The sequence below is a fragment of the Triticum aestivum genome, chromosome 2D (assembly GCF_018294505.1).
Source record: "Triticum aestivum cultivar Chinese Spring chromosome 2D, IWGSC CS RefSeq v2.1, whole genome shotgun sequence".
NCBI classification, from domain to species: domain Eukaryota; kingdom Viridiplantae; phylum Streptophyta; class Magnoliopsida; order Poales; family Poaceae; genus Triticum; species Triticum aestivum.
The window spans coordinates 81,898,688-81,920,355 of record NC_057799.1 but is presented as its reverse complement, the minus strand read 5'-3'; the positions used below and the strand labels follow the sequence as shown (position 1 = coordinate 81,920,355).

At 49.0% G+C, this 21,668-nt stretch overlaps 2 protein-coding genes and 1 pseudogene across 2 annotated transcripts; all 3 read right to left on the bottom strand.

The window, feature by feature from the left end:
* Positions 1-590: 590 nt before the first annotated feature.
* LOC123055674 (protein FAR1-RELATED SEQUENCE 5-like) lies at positions 591-4,846 on the bottom strand (annotated as a pseudogene).
* On the bottom strand, positions 4,644-11,927 carry LOC123051766 (3-oxoacyl-[acyl-carrier-protein] synthase I, chloroplastic). The gene is made up of 6 exons (XM_044474738.1): positions 10,979-11,927; positions 5,699-5,872; positions 5,469-5,582; positions 5,256-5,357; positions 5,080-5,149; positions 4,644-4,982 (listed from the first exon to the last, which is right to left on the bottom strand). Exons 1-6 carry the CDS (start codon positions 11,840-11,842, stop codon positions 4,915-4,917), a joined length of 1,392 nt encoding a protein of 463 aa, XP_044330673.1. The 5' UTR covers positions 11,843-11,927; the 3' UTR covers positions 4,644-4,914.
* Positions 11,928-20,289: 8,362 nt separating this feature from the next.
* Positions 20,290-21,421, bottom strand: LOC123051765 (uncharacterized). Its single transcript, XM_044474737.1, has 3 exons — positions 21,144-21,421; positions 20,923-21,034; positions 20,290-20,827 (listed from the first exon to the last, which is right to left on the bottom strand). Exons 1-3 carry the CDS (start codon positions 21,362-21,364, stop codon positions 20,582-20,584), a joined length of 579 nt encoding a protein of 192 aa, XP_044330672.1. The 5' UTR covers positions 21,365-21,421; the 3' UTR covers positions 20,290-20,581.
* Between the last annotated feature and the right edge of the window lie 247 nt (positions 21,422-21,668).

The following is a 21,668-nucleotide window of genomic DNA, read 5'->3' as shown; positions in this document are numbered from 1 at the left end:
AAAAATCTAACCAGACACCCACCTTTTTATTTGTTCAACAGTAATACATGGACACATTTTTTTGAAAGCAATTTGTGAGAAAATAAAAACAATAGTAACCACTGTAAGCTATTTAAGAGAAAATATATAAGCACTGTAAATTTCCATGTTCAAAACAAGTTATAACCACAAAATGTCTTCTGGACTGCAAATATAGAGATGTTTACATGTTTCCAAGCATACTTTGTACATGCGACCAAAACTAGCAACAAAAAGTGTTTCATTACAATAGGGAGTGACATGAAACACATTGGTAGGAAGTAATTGAATCTGTTCTTAATGTCAAATTTCCTCTCTTAATTTTTTTCAGAGCCTAAGCTCTGTTGCTCTAGCGACATTAGCATCCATCGACATTGCAGCCTTTAGGTAGGGACAGTTCTTCACTGCATGATCATCTTCACCACAGTAGTTGCATTTGTGGACAGCCATCGTAGCCTTCAGTAACACACATTCTTGGACACTGTGATCATCTTCTTTGCAATACGAGCAGAAGTCTGTTTTCTTCTTTGGTCCAGGTTTTCTTTTGGGCTTTGTTTCTTTCTTCTTCTCCTCTATTTTTGCCTTCTTCTTTTGTGCATCTTCTCGCTGCTCAAGTAAAGTCTTTCTTCTTCTAGACTTTTCTGTTGGTCGCCCCTTCTTCGGCACACGTGCTGGATTATGAAGCATTGGACTCTCCGTGGTATCCTGTGCCACCGGTGTGGTGGCCACTTGTTGTTGCTGCGTTGGGCGATTTGTTTGTTTCTGCCCTTGTTGTTGCTGCATTTGGGGTTGTTTCTGCTGATGGGTTGGCCCCCTTGTTGTTTGCTGCCTCCCCCCCCCTGTGTTGTGCTCTGATGTTGATCTGGCTGCTGCTGTTGCGCTTCCCGCTGCTCTGGTAGTTCCCCTCTCCTTGCTGCAAGTATAATGGGCTCAAGCGCATGCGCTGCATCATTTAGTATTTTGCAGGCAACATCATTGCTACGAGTTTGGGAGGCCAACCATGTGAATTTTCTGCACAACGAGTTGTACTTGAGTGTATTGTTTGAAGGGAGAGCGAAATGGAGAAGATGGCCACTAGCACCCGTTGGTGTTGTTGCTCGTTCTGACCACCTTTCTAGCAAGTAGCGCTGCGGTATAGCTTGGACATTGAGGTGGACCATTACTCTAACGATGTGTGCACATATGATTCCATTCATCTCAAAACAATTGCAGCTGCACTTAAATGTTTCTTCTGCCAGCACAACATTCACTGTAAATATCTTGGGGTCTTCATAGTAATTTGAAAAGAGCCCAAATCTCATGCTTCCAATGTCAGGAGAAGGAACCTGGTTCATCACAAACCCCGTGGAGGCAGTCACTTCTGCTTGAAACTTGCCAAACACGTTGCGGGTGTAGAAACCAACCGCCTGACGCTCAATTCTGTACCTGAGTAAAGCAAATGTCTTGAAGTAGGAGTTTAGTCCCTCTGATCTACCCGTAGTGCTTGTAAAGGGGAACAAACATTTCCGGGAGAACGCTGGAGCCCAGGTTTCACGAGTCTTCCACATGTTGCATAGATGCCTATTGTCAACCAAGTCGAAGCAATGTATCATGTGCTGCCAATTCTCTTCAAATTCATCAACCGTGTCAGAATCATTGATGCAAGTGTAGAAAGTTTGCTCAAAAACCTCATCCCTACTCATTATCTTGCCCAACTTCTCACGTGCTTTTTGTTGGATGTGCCATTTGCAGCATCTATGCACCGTGTTGGGCAGCACTTCAGATATGGCAGTTTTCATGGCCTTGTCCTGGTCGGTCATAATGTTCAATGGGTGTTCATTGTTCATCGCAAGCAAAAAATGCTAGAACACCCACTTGAAAGTTTCAATCTGTTCGTTTGGCAGCAATGCACAACCCAGCAACACCGTTTGCAAGTGGTTGTTCACTCCAACAATCGGAGCGAATGGCATGTTGTATCGATTTGTGCAAAATGTTGTATCAAAGAAGATACAATCCTTGTACTTGGGGTACAATGCCCGTGTCCTCCCATCAACCCAAAAGAGCCCTGTGACAGAGTTGGTCTCCTTGTCAACCGTCTTTGCATAGTAGAACTGAGGGTTCTCAGCTTGCCGCCTCTCAAAGTATTGTACTGTGAAATCCATGTCTCGGAGGTTTAGGTTTTGTCGCAGCTTGGACCGAAAATTCGAAACATCCCTCTTGACATATGGTAGTATCCTTCTGTCTCCGCCACGCACCCTTCCAAGCATTCCCATGCACGATGAAGTTGAGAAGTTTACATCATGCATAGTCATTATGAGATATTTATCTTCTTCCGGGATTTTGCGGTGTGAGCGGTAGTAGCGTACAAGCTCTGGCTGTGGCATTAGAGGGTGTGTATGCTCTGCAACAAAATGTGATACAGCCCACTTGTCACCTTTGATCCCAACAATCAGGTGAGCTTTGCATTCATATCGCAGCAGCCGATTCTTTTGACGCTTGTTGCTAACATCCATTTCAAACCAATCATGTTTGCTAGTTGAGGCTCCTCCCATCGACAGACCTTCAGAAGCAGTGCTACTGTCATCTTTACTTTCCGGCTTCCCTGCGTGCACACATTGGAAAACCTTCTTGATAAGTGTCGGAGGACCTCTCTTTTGGCTTTTTTAGAAGCGGCAATGCGTGTACCAAAGCTAATCTTGAATGCATATTCGTTGTAGAATGTCTTGGCATCATCAACAGAGTCAAACTCCATGCCAACATAGGGCATAAGCGGCTGAGATGAAATCTCATCATCCTCTTGATCATCATCATACATCGCAGCAGTTGAGTTGTGCCTGGCATCTAAATTCATTCCTCCTCCTGTCGCAACATGCGGTTGTGCATTGCTCTGCTCACCTCCTGTCCTTTCACCAGCACCCTATAAGTGCAACAATAGCCAATACATTAGTGATTTTAGTACTAGTAACTTTTTTTATCCTATGCAACATTATGTAGATGCTCATTTATATCATTTTCTATTTTTATTTTCTCTAGTATATGGCAGCATACTAATACCAATTTTCTCTAGTATATGCAACAGTATGTAAATGCTCATCTCCTATAATTTTTGTTATTTTTTAAAATCTAAAATTGTCTTCCAGTAAAACATAGTAGAAGAAGGAAGAAGCAATCATGCACATATTAGTCCCACACTTCATTACGGAAACAATGGTTTCTGAATTTTCCAACAACAACGGTCTCAATCTAATGTACCACTGAAAACATCAATCTACTTCTACTGTACCACTGGAAACATCAAGTTAAACACTTCATATTTGTTTCAACTGGACCACTGGAAACATCAATCTAATGAAACCAAACTTTTTCTAAACTTCTTAATTATGCAACAAGAGAATACAAGCATGGAGTTTTCTACTTTTTCCTGAACTTCAGCAATGAAACTGAAACTTTTTTCTGAAACTTCTTAATTCCTCTGCAAACATCAAGCAATGGCTTCTAAACTTCTTCATTTTTCAAATTTTCTAAACTTCTTTTTTCTTCAACTGCACCACTTTGTAATATCAAGTTATTGAAACTGAACTTTTCTGAAACTTCTTAATTATGCAGAACTCTACAATTTTTTTCCAAATTATCATGAACAGGGTACTGAACATTTTTGCCCGAACATGGATTACGTCAAATTACCAACTGAAGCGCCATTGCAACAAGTTAATACAAGCACGTACGCTGGGGTTTTCAAGGGACTTACCCAATTGGATGATTTTCTGGGAAGAACATCGGTGGATTTCAGTAGTAGGTCGCAGCAGGTCCTTCGTAGCTCGCCGGAGTTGGATCCGTCCACCAGGATGCAGCGGATCCATGGGAAGTTGGAGCTAAGACGGAGGCGAGCATATCTCTGTAGATATGCTGCGCCATCGGGGTCGATGCAGGGGACGGGGAGGCGCGCTGCGATGATTCGGGTCGGCGCGCTGCCGGAGGTGTTGCAGAGGTTGAGTTTTGGCGGCGGAGCGGCGCCGGATGGTGGGCAGCCGGTGGTGGGGGGAGCGGGGAAGCCGTCGCCGCCCGCGATCTGCGGGGGGTCAGGTGAGGTGCGGTCTGTTCGCCCTTGTTGCGTTGAAGCGCGAGGCTCGTTGCAACGGTCTGTCGGTAGCAACGGCCGCACGTGGCCCAGTTTCGATCTGTATCGGACGGCGGGGAAGCGTCCGATCGGATAGCCAGGAAGGCGGTTTAAAACTGGCAAAATAAGTCGACTTATTTGTAGCAGTCGCCAAATATGTACTGTTATGTTTAAAATTATAAGACGGTAGTCTGAGACTTACTAGTGGTTTGAAAGCAGCCGAAATCACGTTCTCTGGACCCACGTGCAGTTCAAGAAAAAAAGGAGCATCAACTACATGAAAATTTGCACATGTATGTAGCAAAAATGCTAGACCTACGAGTAGTTAATTGATGTGATTCCGTCATAAACCCCCACTCAGCTGTGGGTCCATGTGATCGAAAACAAAAGTCTGATGGTGAATGTACTTTAATACAAGAGGATGTTGCCTTCTTAGGAGTTGCCTCCAAGTTGCTTCACCGTTATTGTCAACATAATTTTCAGCAGATCGGTCAAACAACATATCAAACGCACTGGCGACTTCTTTTTCAATAAAGGTCACTTTTATTAACTTAAAAAATGTTGTATGCGACAATTACAAACATAAAGAGCATACGCCTAGTCTCTGCATAATTAGGATGTACACAGTTAAAACACAACGCTCGCACACAAAGTCATACGAGATTAAACCTATATATGCTTAAGGCGAAGTGGGCGGTGAAGAGTCTATCCGAAGACTATGCCACCTTCCATGTGCGCTAAAAATATATATATGACCACCTGCTCTAATCACATACACAATACTATAAATAGAACACACGTCATGGCTTAAATGGTGCAAATACCACCACTGAATTTTGTCCTCCGAATCCAAATGAATTGGAGATACCTGCATTTTTACGTAAAGGGAAGACAGGAATGAGTGAGGAGTGTATAGGGTGTGCCCCATTCGGTTTGTATTTTGCATTTGCATACATACTACTCACCAACGTGTACTTCGTGTTGTTGCTTCACACTCCGCACCGTGTCAAATTGATCAACTGCCGACTCTGGGTTCTGTAATTTACAGAGATCACAACTGATGGTAACATGTAATCATATATTGCACTTGTAATTCTACATACAAAATGCCCTACTTTTTGGAACATAAATAAGCACTTACAAATTGGTTTATAGTAGGATGCACCCATCCGGTGGTTATGGCTTTGATGGTAGCGATGGCCTCCAAACCGCCTGCTGCGCCTAGGGAATGCCCTATCATTGACTAGAAAAAAAAATAGAGGTTTCATGCATCAGAAAGAAACATACATCCAAATGAATTCCAAGTGAATTATACAAATGTCTCTGAAGCTTCCGAGATTAAAAAAAAATGGACCTTGGTTGCGTTCAGTTTAATCCGAGATGGGTCCTTGAAAACTTGCTTCAAAGCATTCACCTCTGCAAGATCTCCGCCGGGGGTTGAGGTTGCATGAGCATTTATGTAATTGACCTGGAGTGAAGACATTTAACTTAGAATTCATGACCCAGCTTGGAACTAATTACCAAATGGTGATCGAGATTAGTACACAATTCCAAATGATAGAAACTAAAACATATGATCGTCACCTCCTCTGGTGTGACGCCTGCGTCTTCAAGGCTCTGTCTGATGCACACCGACACGCCGCAGCCATCTGGTCTCGGATTAGTCATGTGGTAAGCGTCGCTGTTTACGGCGCCTCCCAAGTACTCCGCCAGAATCGGAGCGTCGCGTCTCATTGCATGCTCGAGGCTTTCCATGACCTGCATTTTTTATTTCAAGAGGTTCGCACAGTGATCATTAGCGAATAGTAAGAAGAAAAAGTAATGATGTTTGTATAACACTTATGCCCCAAAGATGCAAAATAGAATCCGGGCTTCCAAATAACAATTCAAAAAAATATTTCATTGTTCTAAGAAGAAGAATCTATCGCTGAAAAAAATCTGAAAAATAGATGTATATATAGGCGTGACCAATGTACATCATTCTATCTGTGAGCTAACAAAAAGATAAATAACTGGATCTAAAATAGTTCTACAACATTTTGCTATTCTATATCCATAACTTTTCCTTTTATGCCGCTTATAATTTTGCTTAGGACACACCTACATGTGCTTTAGCAAAATCGATTCAGATTTCAACTTTGACCAAATATTTACCGAACAAAAGATGAGTTCTATCTTATAAGATTATACAATTGGTTTTTACATTCAAAATAAATATTTAATATTTAACAGTATAACATTTACAATAAATAATTTATATTATACAGTATTAGTTAAATTAATAGTCACATCAAGAGGTTTCTTCATCTTCAGAAAAAGGGTCTGACTATATATCATCTAGATGTGAGATAATATCTCACATCTAACATGACATTACCTTCTGTTGAGTAATAACTAAACAATCTCTTGTATTGTTTGTCTGTCGGGAAATTTTACATCGTGACGCCGCACCGCGACCTTCCTGTGGCGGGGCGCAGCAAGCTGCGATTTGTCTTCGCGCACTGTGGCATTTTGTGCGTGCCTTGTACTGCTACTGCATGCATGTGTCGTTGTCCAGCTATTTTTTTTCTGCTTACTTGTTAGGCATTACTACAGTGAGCAGTGTCCCTTTTCTTTTTCTTTTGTGATTGTACCTAGATAGGTCTAGCTTTTCTCATTTTGGTTGTCAACATCTCCCACGAAAAAGAGAGATATAGTAAGGCCTATTTCTACAACACCTCACACAGAAAACAAATCAAATTAAATGGGGAAAAAAGTGCTAAACAACGAAATGTTAGTAAATTCTCCGCATAAAAATGTTAGTATTTAATTACAAAAAAATATTTTTGAAAAAAAATATAAAAGCATTTGTAAATTTTAAAAAAGTCATGAAACTTCAAATGTCCGTGAAACTGAAAAAAGCTCACAAATTAATTGCTCATCACTTGTTTCAAAAAGATGATCACCATGCGTTTAAAATTTTACAACATTATTTTGAAAAAAATCACAGAGTATTAAAACATTATTCGTTGCGCATTTAATATATGTGTAGGTCGAGCTGCAAGTCAAGGGTGGAGTTGCAATTAGGATGAAACACACTACGATCCTAGTTGTGAGTCAAGGGCGGACTTGCAACTCAGACAACTACACAAAACTACGATACCATTTGCGTGTCGAAGGTGAACTTGCAACTGGGACAACAACAAAAACCAAGACCAGTTGCGAGTCGAGCGTGAACTTGCAACTGAGATGAAAAAACACGTCCTCAGTAGCGATGCGGGGGTGGACTTGCAACTAGGACAACTACGAGCTCATTTGTGACCCGAGGATGGACATGCAACTGGGACAACTACAAAACTACGAGCTCAGTTGCGAGTCGATGGTCAGCTTGCAACTGGGGCCCCTGGCAAAACACACACATACACCCTTAGTTGTTGAATCGATGGTCGGCCTACAAATGAGGGGCCCTCGAGAAAACACACGCGCCCTTGGTTGTTGAGTCGATGGACCCATAGAAAGACACTCCCCTCCCCTTCCCCCCAGTTGCGAGTCAATGGTTGGCTTGCAACTAGGAGCCTTAGACAAACACGCACACCCTTAGTTGCGATGGTTGACATGCAACTAGGGACATCGACAAACACGCAAATACACCTAGTTGCGAGTCAAAGGTCGGCTTGCAACTGGGGCCATGACAAAACACACACCCACACCCTAGTTGCGAGTTGGATGGTCGGCTTGCAACTGGGGGCCCCGACAAACAAACATACACCTTGTTGCGAGTCGACTGTCGGCTTGCAACTGGGGCCGTGACAAACACACACACATGCACACACACACACATCCTAGTTGCGAGTTGGATGGTCGACTTGCAACTAGGCGCCCTGACAAACAAACACACACACATACACACCTTGTTGCGAGTCGACTGTCGTCTTGCAACTGGGGGCCCGGACAAACACACACACCCCTAGTTGCGAGTCGATGGTCGACTTGCAACTGGGGACCCTCGACAAACCCACACACACCCCTAGTTGCGAGTCGACTGTCGGCTTGCAACTGGGGGCCAGGATAAATATACACACCCCTAGTTGCGAGTTGATGGTCGCTTGCAACTGGGGGCCCGGACAAACACACACACCCCTAGTTGCGAGTCGATGGTCGACTTGCAACTGAGGACCCTCGACAAACCCCACACACATCCCTAGTTGCGAGTCGACTGTCGGCTTGCGATTGGGGGCCAGGATAAATACACACACCCCTAGTTGCGAGTTGATGGTCGCTTGCAACTGGGGCCACAACAAAACACACACACCATTAGTTGCGAGTAGATGGTCTGACATGCAGCTGGGGATCCTCTACACACACGCGCGCGCACACACACACACACACACTCTTAGTTGCGAGTCGATGGTGGACATGTAGCTGTGGACCGTCGTCAAACACATACACCTCTAGTTGCGAGTCGATGGTCGGCTTGCAACTGGGGACCCTCAACAAACACACACCCCTAGTCGCGAGTCGATGATCGACATGCAACTGGGGACTCTAGACAAACACACAAAAGCACCCTTAGTTGTGAGTCGATGCTCGACCTACAACTGGGGGCACCGACAACACACACACACACACCCTAGTTGTAAGTCGATGGTTGGCATGCAACTAGAGACCCTTGACAAATACACACACCCCTAGTTGCGAGTGGATGATCGGCTTGCAACTGAGGGCACCAACAAACGCGCGCGTGCACACACACACACACTTAGTTGCGAGTCGATGGTTGACATGTAACCGCGGGCCCAAACAAACAAACACACACACACACTTATTCATAATTTTTTAATGTAAATTCAAATAAGTGTTCACAAATTAAAACTTTGTGAATTTTAGTAAGTGGTCACACACTTCAAAAAATGTTCATGTACTTAAACTATCATGAATTTGAAAAATGGAAAAAAATAAAAAAGAGAATAACAACAAAAAGGAAAAAAAAGCAGCTCAAAAAATGGGACAGATGAAGGGAGAGAAAGTGCCCAAATAGAGAGTGAGTGAGAGCATAAGCTAACACCAGATCCTTTGTATATGGTGTCCGTTAAGTCTTCCTATTCTCCATGATCCAGAAAATACAAGCAACGATCCTAAAAAAAATGACCCACGATAGCAGGCCGGCAAGAAAAACGGAAGAAGGGGCCACCGAACCAACGGTAAGCGGCTGCACGTGACAAACAAACGGCCGACCAAAAGCTGCCTGAGGCCCCCCCCCCCCCCGGCCCTCGCGTCGCCCCCCTGGCCGACTCGGGGGCGACTAGGGTTCCGCGGCCGCCGCCACCCCCCTCCCCTCCCTTCATCCCCTCGCTGCTACCGGAGACGGCCGTCGGGAAGCCCGTGCGGGCGTCGGTGAAGGTGGCGGCGGGGATCTCGGCGCTCCATCCCCTCTCGGAGGCCTGCGGTTCCTGGGGCGGCGGCCCCAACCAGAGAGGCGGCGCCGTCGGGCGGTGGGCGGCGTTCGCAGGGGTGCTGGCCAGCGTGCCTGGCCGCGCGGGCGGCGGGTGGTTGGTGGAATCCGGCCGCGGCGCGAAGTTTCTTCGTCAGATTTGGAGGTTCGAAATCCCTCTCCCTGCCACCTCTCTCTCGCCGTCGGCGGTGGCTAGTGATTTCCTCTCTGGCCCAGGCGTTGGTGCGTGTTGGTGGCCAGCTAGGGGACCGGGGGAAACCTTGGCCGGTCCGGCCGGTCCGGCGGCGGCAACGCCCAAGGGCGCTGCTTTCCTCCATGGGGGCGCAGCCGAGGTCCCCTGTTTTCCACCCCGACCCACCTTGCCCGGGTGAAAACCTTATATCCTCTCGGATTTGGCGGCGGCGGCGCCTTGCGCGTCGTGACCTTGCTGGAGGCGCCGTTAGGGAGGCGGGATGCGGTCGGGAGGCGCTGCGGGTGAGGGATTGAGCTGCCTCCTTTTCAGCGTCCGATTCCACGAAGCTTATCTCCTCCTAGTTGGACATGGACCGCGGCGGAGCGGCCGGCTAGGGGTATCCCAAATCGAAGTGGCCGCACTATGTCCACCTTGCGTAGTGAGGGCGGCATTCTTCTAGCTCTAGGGTGAGCTTCTCGAAATCCCGACGGTGCGGCGCCTACGAGCCATGGCGAGGGGGTAGGGTCCCTCTTCGGTGATAGAGATGGAAGACGTTGTTCCCCTTCTTCTCTAGGTGTTCCTGGAGCATGGCCATCTTCGAAGGTCGGCTATGTCCTGCTCTGCTGCTCTGCTGTACTACATATGATCCTAGTGTGGAGTGCTCGGCCTCTGCAAACTGTAATCTTAATTTCCTTTCATTAGCTGCTTGTGGAGGTTGTAGTCAACGTTTCAGTCCAGTGTTCCCCATTGTACCGTTCTGACCGCTGTAATTTGGATGTTTGTTGTAACTCCTGGCCGGTTGATGGCTTTGTTAATTCAAAGCCGGGCTCTTCGCGAGCCTTCGTTCCAAAAAAAAAAGCTGCCTGAGATTTACATACAGGACGGGCAGAGACTTGAGACACGGACGAGGTAAACAAAACGATTAACGGACGAGGCAACTGCCAAATATTGGCTAGAGATTGGTTGCTTGCCAATTTTTATTGTCAATCTCAAAGAAAGTTGCCAAATGTTGGCAACTTCTGATTTTGCCAAATGTTGGCTTGCCAAATATTGGCAATGCCAAATGTTGGTAGCAAACCAATTATGCTCTAGATCAGCGAGACAAATACGAAGCGGGTAACCACAGGATCAACCCCGTACGAATTTTAAAGACAAACAATCGAATGATGAAAGATTTAGATGTGAGATAACTATTTCATATTTAGATGTAAAATAGCAAATCCGTCATGAAAAAGTGGGGAGAGGGGAGTATCGAATATACCAGTAGTCCGGCTCCTTCGCCCATGACAAAGCCATCGCGGTCCTTGTCCCACGGCCTCGACGCCGTGCCGGGGTCGTCGTTCCTCTGCGACAGCGCCCTGCACGCCACGAACCCGCCGAGCCCTATTGGAATGATGGCGGCTTCGGTGCCACCGGCGACCATGACGTCGGCTCGGCCCAACCGGATCTGGTCAGCGGCGCTGTGGAAGCAGTGGTTGGAGGTGGCACATGCGGTGGAGATCGAGTAGTTGGGGCCCCGGAAGCCGACGGCCGCGTCCATGGCGATCATGGCGGAGCTGGTGTTGGTGATGGCGTGCGGGATGCAGAAGGGAGATATCTTCCTGTACCCCTTGGTCACGAGGTTCTCGACGCCGTCGGAGAAGGCCGTGATGCCGCCCATGCCGGACCCCACGATGACGCCGGCACGTTCTTTGTCGACCTTCTCCATGGCGCTGGACCCGGCGACGAGGCAGGCGGACTCGAGGGCCTTCTTGGAGGCGACGAGGGCGTAGCGGTGGCAGTCGTCGAGGCGGCGGTCGAGCTTGCCGTCGACGTAGCCCTCGGAGGAGAAGCCGCGGATCTGGGCGGCGAAGCGGGTGGGGAACCCGGAGGCGTCGAAGCGGTCGATGGCGCCGACGCCGCTCTCCCCGGCGAAGAGCCGGGAGTAGTACGCGTCCACGTCGTTCCCGAACACCGACACCAGGCCCATCCCCGTGATCACCACCCGCTTCCCCGGGTCGGTCTCCCGCCGAGGCGCCGACGGTGACGACGCCGAGGCGCGCACGGAGAGGCGGGACGGCCGCCGCCGCGGCTGCGCGCACCAGGGCGCGGCGGCGGCGGCATTGGGGAGAAGCAGGTTTTGCATGGCGTGCGGCTACGGGAGGTTTTGGGAATTGGAGCACGGGGCCCGTCGAAGATTGCTGCTCGCCTTATTTGGGGCAACGAAACGCTAGAGAACGTGTCCGCCTATGTTTGCAGATGGCCCAACGCAACAGTGATGGGCCTCGACACGCCAGGTTCCGGGAGTTCCGGATACAACAAGAATTTCGTGACAAAGTGCCGTGTTATTTTGGGTCAGGCCAACGCTGAGCTCGAAAATCAGGGTTATATCGGGGAGCTCCGAGCTTGTAAATCAAAAAAGAACATTGCTTCTTTTTTTTAATACTAGAATAATGCACGTGCGTTGCAACGAGATATAAATATTCTAGTACGTTAGCTTGTGATTACCTGTTTGTAATAATGCGATTGTGTAAATGAATGTTCATCAAATTCTGCCCATGAATTATCTTATATTTTGATCATAAGTTTGGTAAGTAAATTAAAGTAAAATTGGTTCAGAAGGTAAGTAAATTAAGTGATTATCATACAAGGAAGGTTGGACGAAGGGGTGGTGGAAAGAAAGGTGAAATAAGAACCTTGCGTTTTTTTTATTTTTTTTAACGTAGTACAATCGAATTAGCTCACATACAAGAGTATATGCTCATCCCTATGAACGCATGCGCACGCACATCCTATCGCTATGAGCACCTTCGAGAGACTAAGCCGGCATAGCATCTTAAGATTTTACGAAGTCACTAGGCACCTCGCGGTCGACAAGAACGTCTCCTCCCACTGAACATCACAGAAGCCTGAAATAAATCCAGAAATAATGTGAGCATCAATTCAAGTCTAGGACTTCAACCCTGATGGCATGTGCATACCACTGTCCTCCTAACCATCCAAACACAGTTTGGTTCGTAAAAAAAACATTGCTACTCTTGCCACACCAGCTACAGTCACAAGGCGACGATGGCCCCTCATGAGCCAGGTTTTGCCAAGATAAAAGTTGACGAGGGTGTTGCTCGGAGCTCTTCGGAAGGTTCATATTCCGCCATTTGCAGGGATGATGCAGGCATGTACTTGTGTCCTCCACATTTAAATGCTCGCGGGTAGATCCAGCGACCTTGGATGCTTTGGCGTGCCGTGAAGCCCTTTCTCTTGCCCTTGATCTTTCTCTATCACATGTGATCATAGCATTGGACTGCAATGGTGTGGTAAATGACATCAAGAAAGGCATTGGTGGGCAGTATGCAAGCATTATCAAGGAGATTATAGCGACATCAAGGCAATTTACAAAATGCTCCTTCATCTTTGAAGGACGTGATACCAATATTGAGGATAGCCTCACTAAACACGCTCTAGGACTTTCGTTGGGACGCAAGTGTGGCTTCTTTATACTCCGGACCGCATGTGTGGCTTCTTTTTACTCCGGACCGCATGTGTGGCTTCTTTATACTCCGGACCTAAATTGTATTCCCTTGAACCTTGTTATTGATCAATAATAAAGACTGTGGTTCGACTAAAAGAAAGTTCGGTCGAGCAGCCGACAACATATTGAAAAGACTAAAATCTGACATCCGACTATTAGACTATTGGAAGGAACATCTCCTAGGCCATTGGATCCTGACACGAATCTTAGAGCAAATGAGATCACCCACGTCAGCGAATTTTTCCGTTCGAAGAAACACGGGCTGCAACGAACGCCCCGATCTTCCCACGACCACATGTCTCTTATGTCTTATCCACTTCTCTCCTCACCCCACTCCTCACTCACAAACAAACCACCCTACACTGCATCGTCCCACCCCTCTCGTCGCTGTGGGCACGGAGGGAAGGACAACCATGCGCTGGCGACGGCAGAGAGGAGCTCCATCGGACCTTACATTAGGGTGTCCGCCGCAGGAGAGGTGGGTTGCAGCGTCCTCGCGGGCTTGGGACCCCCTTGTTGTGCTCCAGCGGAAGCTCAAGAGTGAGAGCGGGGAAGGTGATGTCGCGGGGAGCCGGCGGTGGAGGAGCTGCTCATGTATATGGCAGGGCTTTTCTAGGTGCATCAGAGGTCGAGCTACAGCTGGAGATGTTGTGCGTCATGGTGGACGCAATTCGTGCACTCCCTCGTGGCCGGCACGGAGCTCCACCTCGCCGGGCGCCAGGCAGGGACCACTCTGACTCCGACAATGGCATGGACACAAACGGAGGTGCGGCCGACCACGGAGGGCACGCGTACGAGGTCACCGTCCACTACCTAGTGTAGATTTGTTTTTATGTTTTAGCTGAACGGACGAAATATCGTCCATCTTATGTAAATTTGACCCGAACTTAAGTGAATTCAATCTTATTTGCATGAAATTCCTTCAATTTGTTCAAATCCGCTTTTAAATATTTGGGGGCACGATTGAATGGCCGGCTCCTGCATCAGATCCGGTTAGTCTTTTGGGAGACAGCGTTCGAGATACCCTTAGAGTACAGAGTAGTGTATGAAAGTTATAAACATGGCATTTAAAGGAAACAAAACAGAAGATTAAAGTTGTAGTACTACTGAGAACTATGAGAGCTATATGTACAGCGACCCGTCTCGGGATCTTGGATACACTCTGAACATCTCAGACTAGGGCTAGCAAAGAACCATAAAAACAGTGGACATGTGTAGCCCCAAATCGTCAAACGACACATTCTCGTCGCCTATTTGCTGCATGGAGCCACCGGCCAAGCGCATGAGTCGGAACGGGCGCTCTTCCTCTGACCTGCAAAACGCGAAAAGCGCACCGACTCCGCGTTCAGCACCGAACTGCTTCGTGAGCGCCCGACCGTCGGGCAATCGAACCCTCAGCTTGCAGAGCTTCTCCCCGGGTCCGGGTGCCATCTCACAGGTCGGCGTCGCCCCCGCATCCACGACCGTCTCGACTTGCTTCGTCGCCGTCGTTCCTAGCTTTCTCTCGCATGGTGCAATTTCAGACGATGGATTACTGCTGCTCGATGCCGCCGAGCCCACCGGCGGTGCTTCTTGCTTGCCGCGCGGAGGCGGAGCGAGCGATGACCCAGCACGATGCTTCGTTGCTTTGGCGGGCATGACCGGCCTCCTCTCCGCGAACTTCTCGGCCACGGCGATCATGTCGTTTGGGTCGGTGGCGGCGCGCATCCTGTGCACCAGCTCTCCGGTCACCGGGTCGACGACCAGCACGTGGGGCATCATGTCGTGGGCGAGCTTGTAGTAGCACGACACCTTGCCGCCCTCGTCCAGGCCGTCCTCCCGCTCGTCCACGTCCACCTGCCAGAGCACGAAGCGCTCCCGGACGGCCCGCGCCACCAGCTCGTTCGCCCACACGTCGCGGTTCTGCTGGTGGGACGCGAACTCGCCGCTCGCCTGCACGTTCACCAGCAGCCAGCGGGACAGGCCCGCCGCGTGCGCCTTGGCGTCGTGGAACCGCCCCTTGTACGTCAGCTCCAGCGGCGGCCGGAACAGCTCCGCCAGGGTCTTCTTCTTCTTCTTGCCCGCTGGCCCCGCGCCCGCCCGATCCGTGCTGCTGCCACCGGAGGAGGTGCCCTCGTCGCGGCGGCGGCGGCGGCGAGGGTGGCGCTCGGCTGCTGGTGCTGGTGCGTCGTCGTGCTCGCGCTCCCATCCGGTAGGTCTGACTCGCGGTTGACGACGAGCGGTCGAGGACGAGGGGCCGTAGATTGTCTCGGAGCGGGCAGGGATGGGAGCGCGCACAGCAGGCTCGTCCTTTGGCACCACCGGCGCCGACGATGCGGCACCGCCGGCGAAGTAGAGGTTTACGGCCTCGTCGAGCCGCCAGCTGCAGGACGCGAGGTGCTGGGCGGCGTCCGACAGGGAGATGCAGGCCGTGACCTGCATGAACTGGCAGACGAGGGCGTCATGATCATCCTCCATTGATCGACCTCAATCTCAATCCCTGCGCGGCGTGCGGTGGCTGAGGGATCTAACAAATCTCGCCGCCGCGATTTGATTAGGTTTGGGCACGCAAGTTTCGCTGCTGACCCCAGGGCCAGAGTATCTATATATAGGCCGAGTTCTATTTTTTAGTTGAGGCCGAGTTCTTTTCGGCAAGGAAAAGATCTATCTATATAGTACTCCGTACAGCAAAAGGAACCCGATTTCCAGCCGTTTCCTCGATTCCTTCGCAATGAAAATGAGGACATGTACAAATGTACAATGATGTTATATTATGTGTGCCGCATAGGATAATTGCTGAGGTGGAGGAGAAAGAATTCATAAAAAACGATGTCGGTGCGCCGGCCGAAAGTTTCGGCCCGTCTACCCCAGCCGTCCGATCTGGCCGCGCGAGACCGTCAGATCGCAACTCATCTTCTACTTTTTTCTTACCTTATCCTCGCCGTCAGGGCCGTCATGGATGCGCGACCACGAAGCACCGCCGTGCTGTCGCAACCGCACGCCTCGCCGTCGCCGTCGCCGCTCGCCGGTTGGAGCACTGGTGCCCCATGGCCCGCCCCCTCTTATGCAGCAAAAAAAAGGAGCCAGCAAAAAAGAAAAATCAAACCCCGCCGGTCCCGACCACCCACAACGCCGATGACCTCGCCGGCTAGCCGCCGCTCGCCATCCTTGTTCCTGAAATGCCGCGGTTCCAGAAGTCCACCCATGGTTTCAGCAAAAAAACCCACGCCGGTGGAAGCTTCCATGGGTGCATGTTTGTGCAAATCTAAGTGCCGGTTGTAGCTTTCCTGCTGCCGGTTGAAGCAAAAGATGCAGCTCCACCGGACCGTCGTTGCAGCTCCGCTGGACTGCGGTTCCAGCTCTTGTGGTCATGGTTGCAGCTCCCCTTGCCTGGTTGTAGCACGCCATGCCGGCGGCCGTGTCATCCGCCGTCACTGATGCAACAAAAATGATCACCGGTAGTAGCAAAATAACAATGGTTGTGACAAAAAAATCGTCGTCCGTCGTCTCGCCATGACTATTTGTAGCAAAAAGAGATGCAGGTTGTAGCACCGATGCTCGTCGGTTGTAGCAAAAAAAAACCATGGTCGTAACCTCGACGTCCGCTGGTTCCAGCAATTTTGTGCCGAGAGGTTAATTGTAGCACCGAGGCTCATCGGTTGTAGCAAAAAATCACCATGGTTGTATCCTTAACGTCTACCGGTTCCAGCAAAATTGCGCCGAGGGGTGTAGTCCCATCATGGACGGTTGCAACTCTGATGTGGCCGGGTCCGGCGAGGTAGGCAAAGCTCCGGTGGTGCGAATCCAAAGCGGATCTGGCCAAGGGCGGCCGGATCGGCTGATTCCCGTGGCGACGGCGCCCTAGGAGGCCTCCGGGCGGCGACGGTTGACCATGGCAGCGGGGCCTGAGAAGGAGGCAGCGAAAGGAGAGGCAGAGACGAGCAACCAGAGAAGAGAAAAAGGAGGAAGAAGATGCACGTGGGCGGGCCCCCATCCTACGTGTTGCTGGATGCGACCGTCCGAAAGGTTCGGCCGGCGCTCCGTCGTGAAATGTTTTCCATTAAAAAATGCTTGTCTTCTCATATTTAAGAGATGATCTCTTAGCCCCTAATCTGTGTCACCATGATTTTAGGAATAGCTAGTTATCTTAGATAAGACTAAAAGATAATCAATTATATACATGTTTTATTGTCATCTCTACATACAAGATTTAAGATAAAACTATCATATATCAATCATGGTACATTCCCTAAGCCGCTTTCAGCAGACAACTTCCTGAAACTTTCGCTGATAAGCATGGAGGAAAAGGTGTGAAGTGGGAAAAGAATTCTATGAGACCAAGTCTCACGCAAGACCCATCCTGATGGATGACACGTGGCATACACAAATCACAAAGCATCTACCCCACCCCCCACTTGAAATCAGGGGGGAAGAGATTAGATGCTTTGTGATTCGTGAATGCCACGTGTCATCCATCAGGGCGGGTCTCACCTGCTAACCGTGAGACCTGGTCTCATATAATTCTTTTTCCGTGTGAAGTGCTCCGGAGGTAGAAATGTCATTGTGCCTGTAGAAAGGTGTGAAGTGCGCCTGAGGTGACTAAAATAATTACACCCGATGATCCATATTAATTATAGCTGCTTTAGTACAACATTAAAAAATATACTTCTCCTACGAACCACCTGTGATTGAATGGTTAGAACGACAGTGGTATCCTCAATCAATCAGAGTTCATGTCATAAACTTGACACTGATGCTCGCATTGTTCTGAATTAATTTCAAACCTTTCGACGATGTGCGTCAGTGGGAGAAGACATTCCCATCAACTACTTCGTCAATCTCAAGATGATGTGTCAACCCAGTCTCTCAGAAGTGATCATAGGGGTAGGGTGTAAGTGCGTGTGTTCATACCTGCGTATGTATGAGCGTCTACGTCATACAAATATATATTTTCCTTCTTCTTCCTTTTCTTTCCGCCACCCACATCAACATGATTATCTCAACCGCCATTCCAGCACCACCCTACATGATTCACCCATCGCTTCTTGTTCCCACTACACATTGCTCCTTACTTTCTTGCTTCTACTAACCTTGCAACAAAACTCATGGAGGAGCAAAGGCTCCACAAGGCGAATGAAGATCCGAAAGCAATCATGTAGTGCTAGAATCACCAGAGATATGGAATTTGGTAATTGGGGGTGTCATCTTCGATGGCATGGGAGGCGAGGGAACACCCACCTACACTAGTAGGCTTGCGACGCATGTTGGATCTTTATCCGAACGACTCACTGCAGACGATAAATCTGGTAAAGATAAGGCCAGGAGGGAAACGATGTATGCTAAATATTAAGGAACTAGTGAACTTTGAAAATGTGGATATGGAGGAGTATTGGTGTCATGCTATGGACCAAGGCTTGTGGCTAAAGGAGACATGCAAGAACAAGGTGTTTACTTTCAATAACTGTTCACTCCAATTGCAAGGATTGAAATAGTGAGATTTTTTATCGCTCTCGCGGATCAAGAATCTTGGAGGCTATATCTCATGGATGTAAAATCCACGTTTTAATGGGGTGTTAGAAGGAGAAGACTAGAAGGTATTGAAGCTACACAAGTCATTATGCGGGTTACGACAAGCCCATCGGAAGTGGAACATAAAGCATGACCGTACGGTGATTTCTCGATTTACTATTTTTCCCAATTTTACTGTTCACCAGAAGCATTTGAGCTCGGGTGCAAATACTCCATGTCCTACATACTTTGCCTTTTGTTTCCCTGACATCCTAGTCAAGCTCAACCACTGTGCATCGTGCACAATGTTGTTGTTCTTCTGGCGTCGTGCTTTTGTTGATTGGCTTTGTACAACCACCGTTGGGGCCAGTGTGCTGGCTATAGATGCAATTTGCTGGAAGTTTGACCCCTATTTTTAAGCTTACAATATGTAGACATGTGCTCTCTTTTTAGACAAAAAAAACATGTGTTTTCCCACTAAATTAAGAAAAGGTCTTTGCCTATGTTGGGAGCTCCTCGAGAGGATGCTCACCTTCAACCTGTGTGGAGGATCACATATGCATTGTACATCCGTATCAATCTGCTTCAGTCTCCTTTGACCTGTTTCAGTCTCCTTTGACCTTCGCGTGTAAATTTCATAAGTATAGCAGGGAGGAGCTATGTGTACATCTAAGGGGCACATGCCCCCTCCCTCTCCAGCCAAGGACAAATCACTGAAGGGAACCTTTTTGGAAGGACATACTTAGAAGAGAATGTTCTCATTATCTACTCCCCCCCTCCCACCCCCAACATTCGTATTTCGAATTTGGCCCCTTGGCATCCAAGTCAAGTTCAGCCTCTAGGTACTGCATGCTATGTTGTTTGGCCCCTTGGCATCCAAGTAAAGTTCAGCCTCTGGGGTACTGCATGCTAGGTTGTTGTTGTTGTTCGAGTGTCGTGCTTTATTGACTAGCTTTGTTTTAAAAAAAATACCTATCATTGGAGCTATTGATTGTCAAACCAGTACACCATGGTTCAAGTAAGTTCTATTGCTTGTGGTAGAACCATTCTATTATGGTTCAAGTTATAGATTTCTATTGCTTGTGGTAGAACCGTTCTATTATGGTTCAAGTTTTAGATTTGCTCACTGGTTCAAGTAAGTTATATTCCTTGTGGTAGAACCAGTCTACTATGGTTCAAGTTCTAGATTTGTTCACATATTTCAGACTTTCAGCAATGTTCGCTCAGTTACGTTCCCGTCTGACGTGTGTAGTCTGACGCGTGTACTCAGGTGACCTCATCTCAGAGATGCTCGTATCTCTCAAAGGCGTTGTAGTAGTAGGTGACCTCATCTCAGAGATGCTCTTATCTCAAAAGGTGTTGTAGTAGTGACTTCAGTCTCAAAAGTACTCATAGAGATAAGAGTTTGCACGCATTGTGTATGTAGCGTGTGCATTAGGGTGATGGCACCATTTTCAAACATAAAAACAGATATGCCATGCACACAAGATGGTCATTTTAATCATTGTAAATGCAAAGATGTGTCCTCGCTTATTTATGTCACTAACTTGTTAAAAAAAACGTCACACGTGTGACACTTATGAGGGTCCAAAAATTAAGTGTGCGGATTTTTTTTTCAGAGCGCTGTAAAAGCTCTGGTAGCATAATACAGTATTTCCCATTGTGCGAAGCGGGAACCGAGCACTGGCCAGCAAAAAATCAGGGTGCAGCTACCAGCTGATTGGGAAACACACACGACGCAACATAGTAAAGAGAAACTTGGTAGTAGTACTACCCAGAATTAAAACGTAACGGCAGTGCGTTACACCACTAGCTAACTTGCTTAGCTACGCACGCGCGCGCAGGCCCCGTGCTACGTTTGGCTTGGTGCTACTCGTCGGCGCCGTCCATCCGGAGAGGCGGGTTGTGGCGGTCGCGGGGCAGCCTGAGGCGACCGAGCGCGCCGGCGGGGACAAGCTCGAGGTTCTCGCAGTTGCAGATCTCGATCATGAAGCCGTCTGGGTCCTTGAAGAAGAGCTGGTCGATCGGCGAACCCTCCTCCTCGTTGATGGTCCTCTTCATGTACCTGATCCCCATCTCCTTCAGCCTCCTCTCCATCGCGCCCATGTCCTCACACTGCACACCAAGACGATCCAAAGCTTAGTTACTACTCACCGCATGCTGCGCAACTGACGTGACTCTGAACCTTAGCAAACACGTAGTATAATTACCTGGAACGAGATGTGATTGTCCATGGGGTCCAGCTCGCCGGGGTTGACGTCGGCGGCCCGTCGCGCGTCGTCTCTCTGGACGAGATGGATCCCGATGCCGTAGTTGAACAGCCTGACCAAGCACGTAGGTTATTGACGTCGCGCACAAAGTTTCAAAGATCACGTACGGCGCCATGCAAGAAGCCATTTTCCTAACACGTCAAGGTGCACGTAGTACGTACCAGGCGCCGGAGAAGTCGAGCGCGGGAGGGCGGTGGATGAGGACGAAGCCGAGAGCCTTGACGTAGAACCGGACGGAGGCGTCGACGGACTTGCAGAGGCGGGAGATGTGGTTCAGCGCCATCAGCGGCATCGGCGGCACGTCCTCGTACAGCTTCTCGATCACCGCCGGGTCGACGCCGGCGTTCACGTCCGCCCCCGCGCCCTTGCACTCCTCCCCCATCCTGCCCCGCGAGCTTCTTGACGCCGTCCTAGAAGCGAGCGAGCGAGCGATGGAGGCGGAGGGTGTGCGCGCGGCGTTTTAACCCGAGCACCGAGCTTCGGGTCATGCATGGCGCCAGCCATACGCGTCGTGTCGAGGCGGCAGCACGTAGCTCCGTATGGTTTTGCGTGCGCGCACGGGCTGCTCGGCACGAGTGCGGCTCAGGTGGATGTGTCGACGGAGTGGCTTGCCACGGTGGCCTCGGGACTCGTTTGTTTCGTCAGGTCGGCACCGTGCGACAGGCCGGGACCATGCCATGATGCCC

What these genes read in the sequence shown, in the direction of transcription:
- LOC123051766 (XM_044474738.1), bottom strand. Translation starts at nt 11,842, where the DNA reads ATGCAAAACCTGCTTCTCCCCAATGCCGCCGCCGCCGCGCCCTGGTGC. An exon ending in GCGAAGGAGCCGGACTACTG is followed by an intron (nt 5,873 to 10,978) that starts GTATATTCGATA and finishes TAAAAAATGCAG; the next exon opens with GTCATGGAAAGCCTCGAGCA. An exon ending in CAGGCGTCACACCAGAGGAG is followed by an intron (nt 5,583 to 5,698) that starts GTGACGATCATA and finishes TCTTCACTCCAG; the next exon opens with GTCAATTACATAAATGCTCA.
- LOC123051765 (XM_044474737.1), bottom strand. Translation starts at nt 21,364, where the DNA reads ATGGGGGAGGAGTGCAAGGGCGCGGGGGCGGACGTGAACGCCGGCGTC. An exon ending in CTCGACTTCTCCGGCGCCTG is followed by an intron (nt 21,035 to 21,143) that starts GTACGTACTACG and finishes GTGCTTGGTCAG; the next exon opens with GCTGTTCAACTACGGCATCG. An exon ending in ACAATCACATCTCGTTCCAG is followed by an intron (nt 20,828 to 20,922) that starts GTAATTATACTA and finishes CTTGGTGTGCAG; the next exon opens with TGTGAGGACATGGGCGCGAT.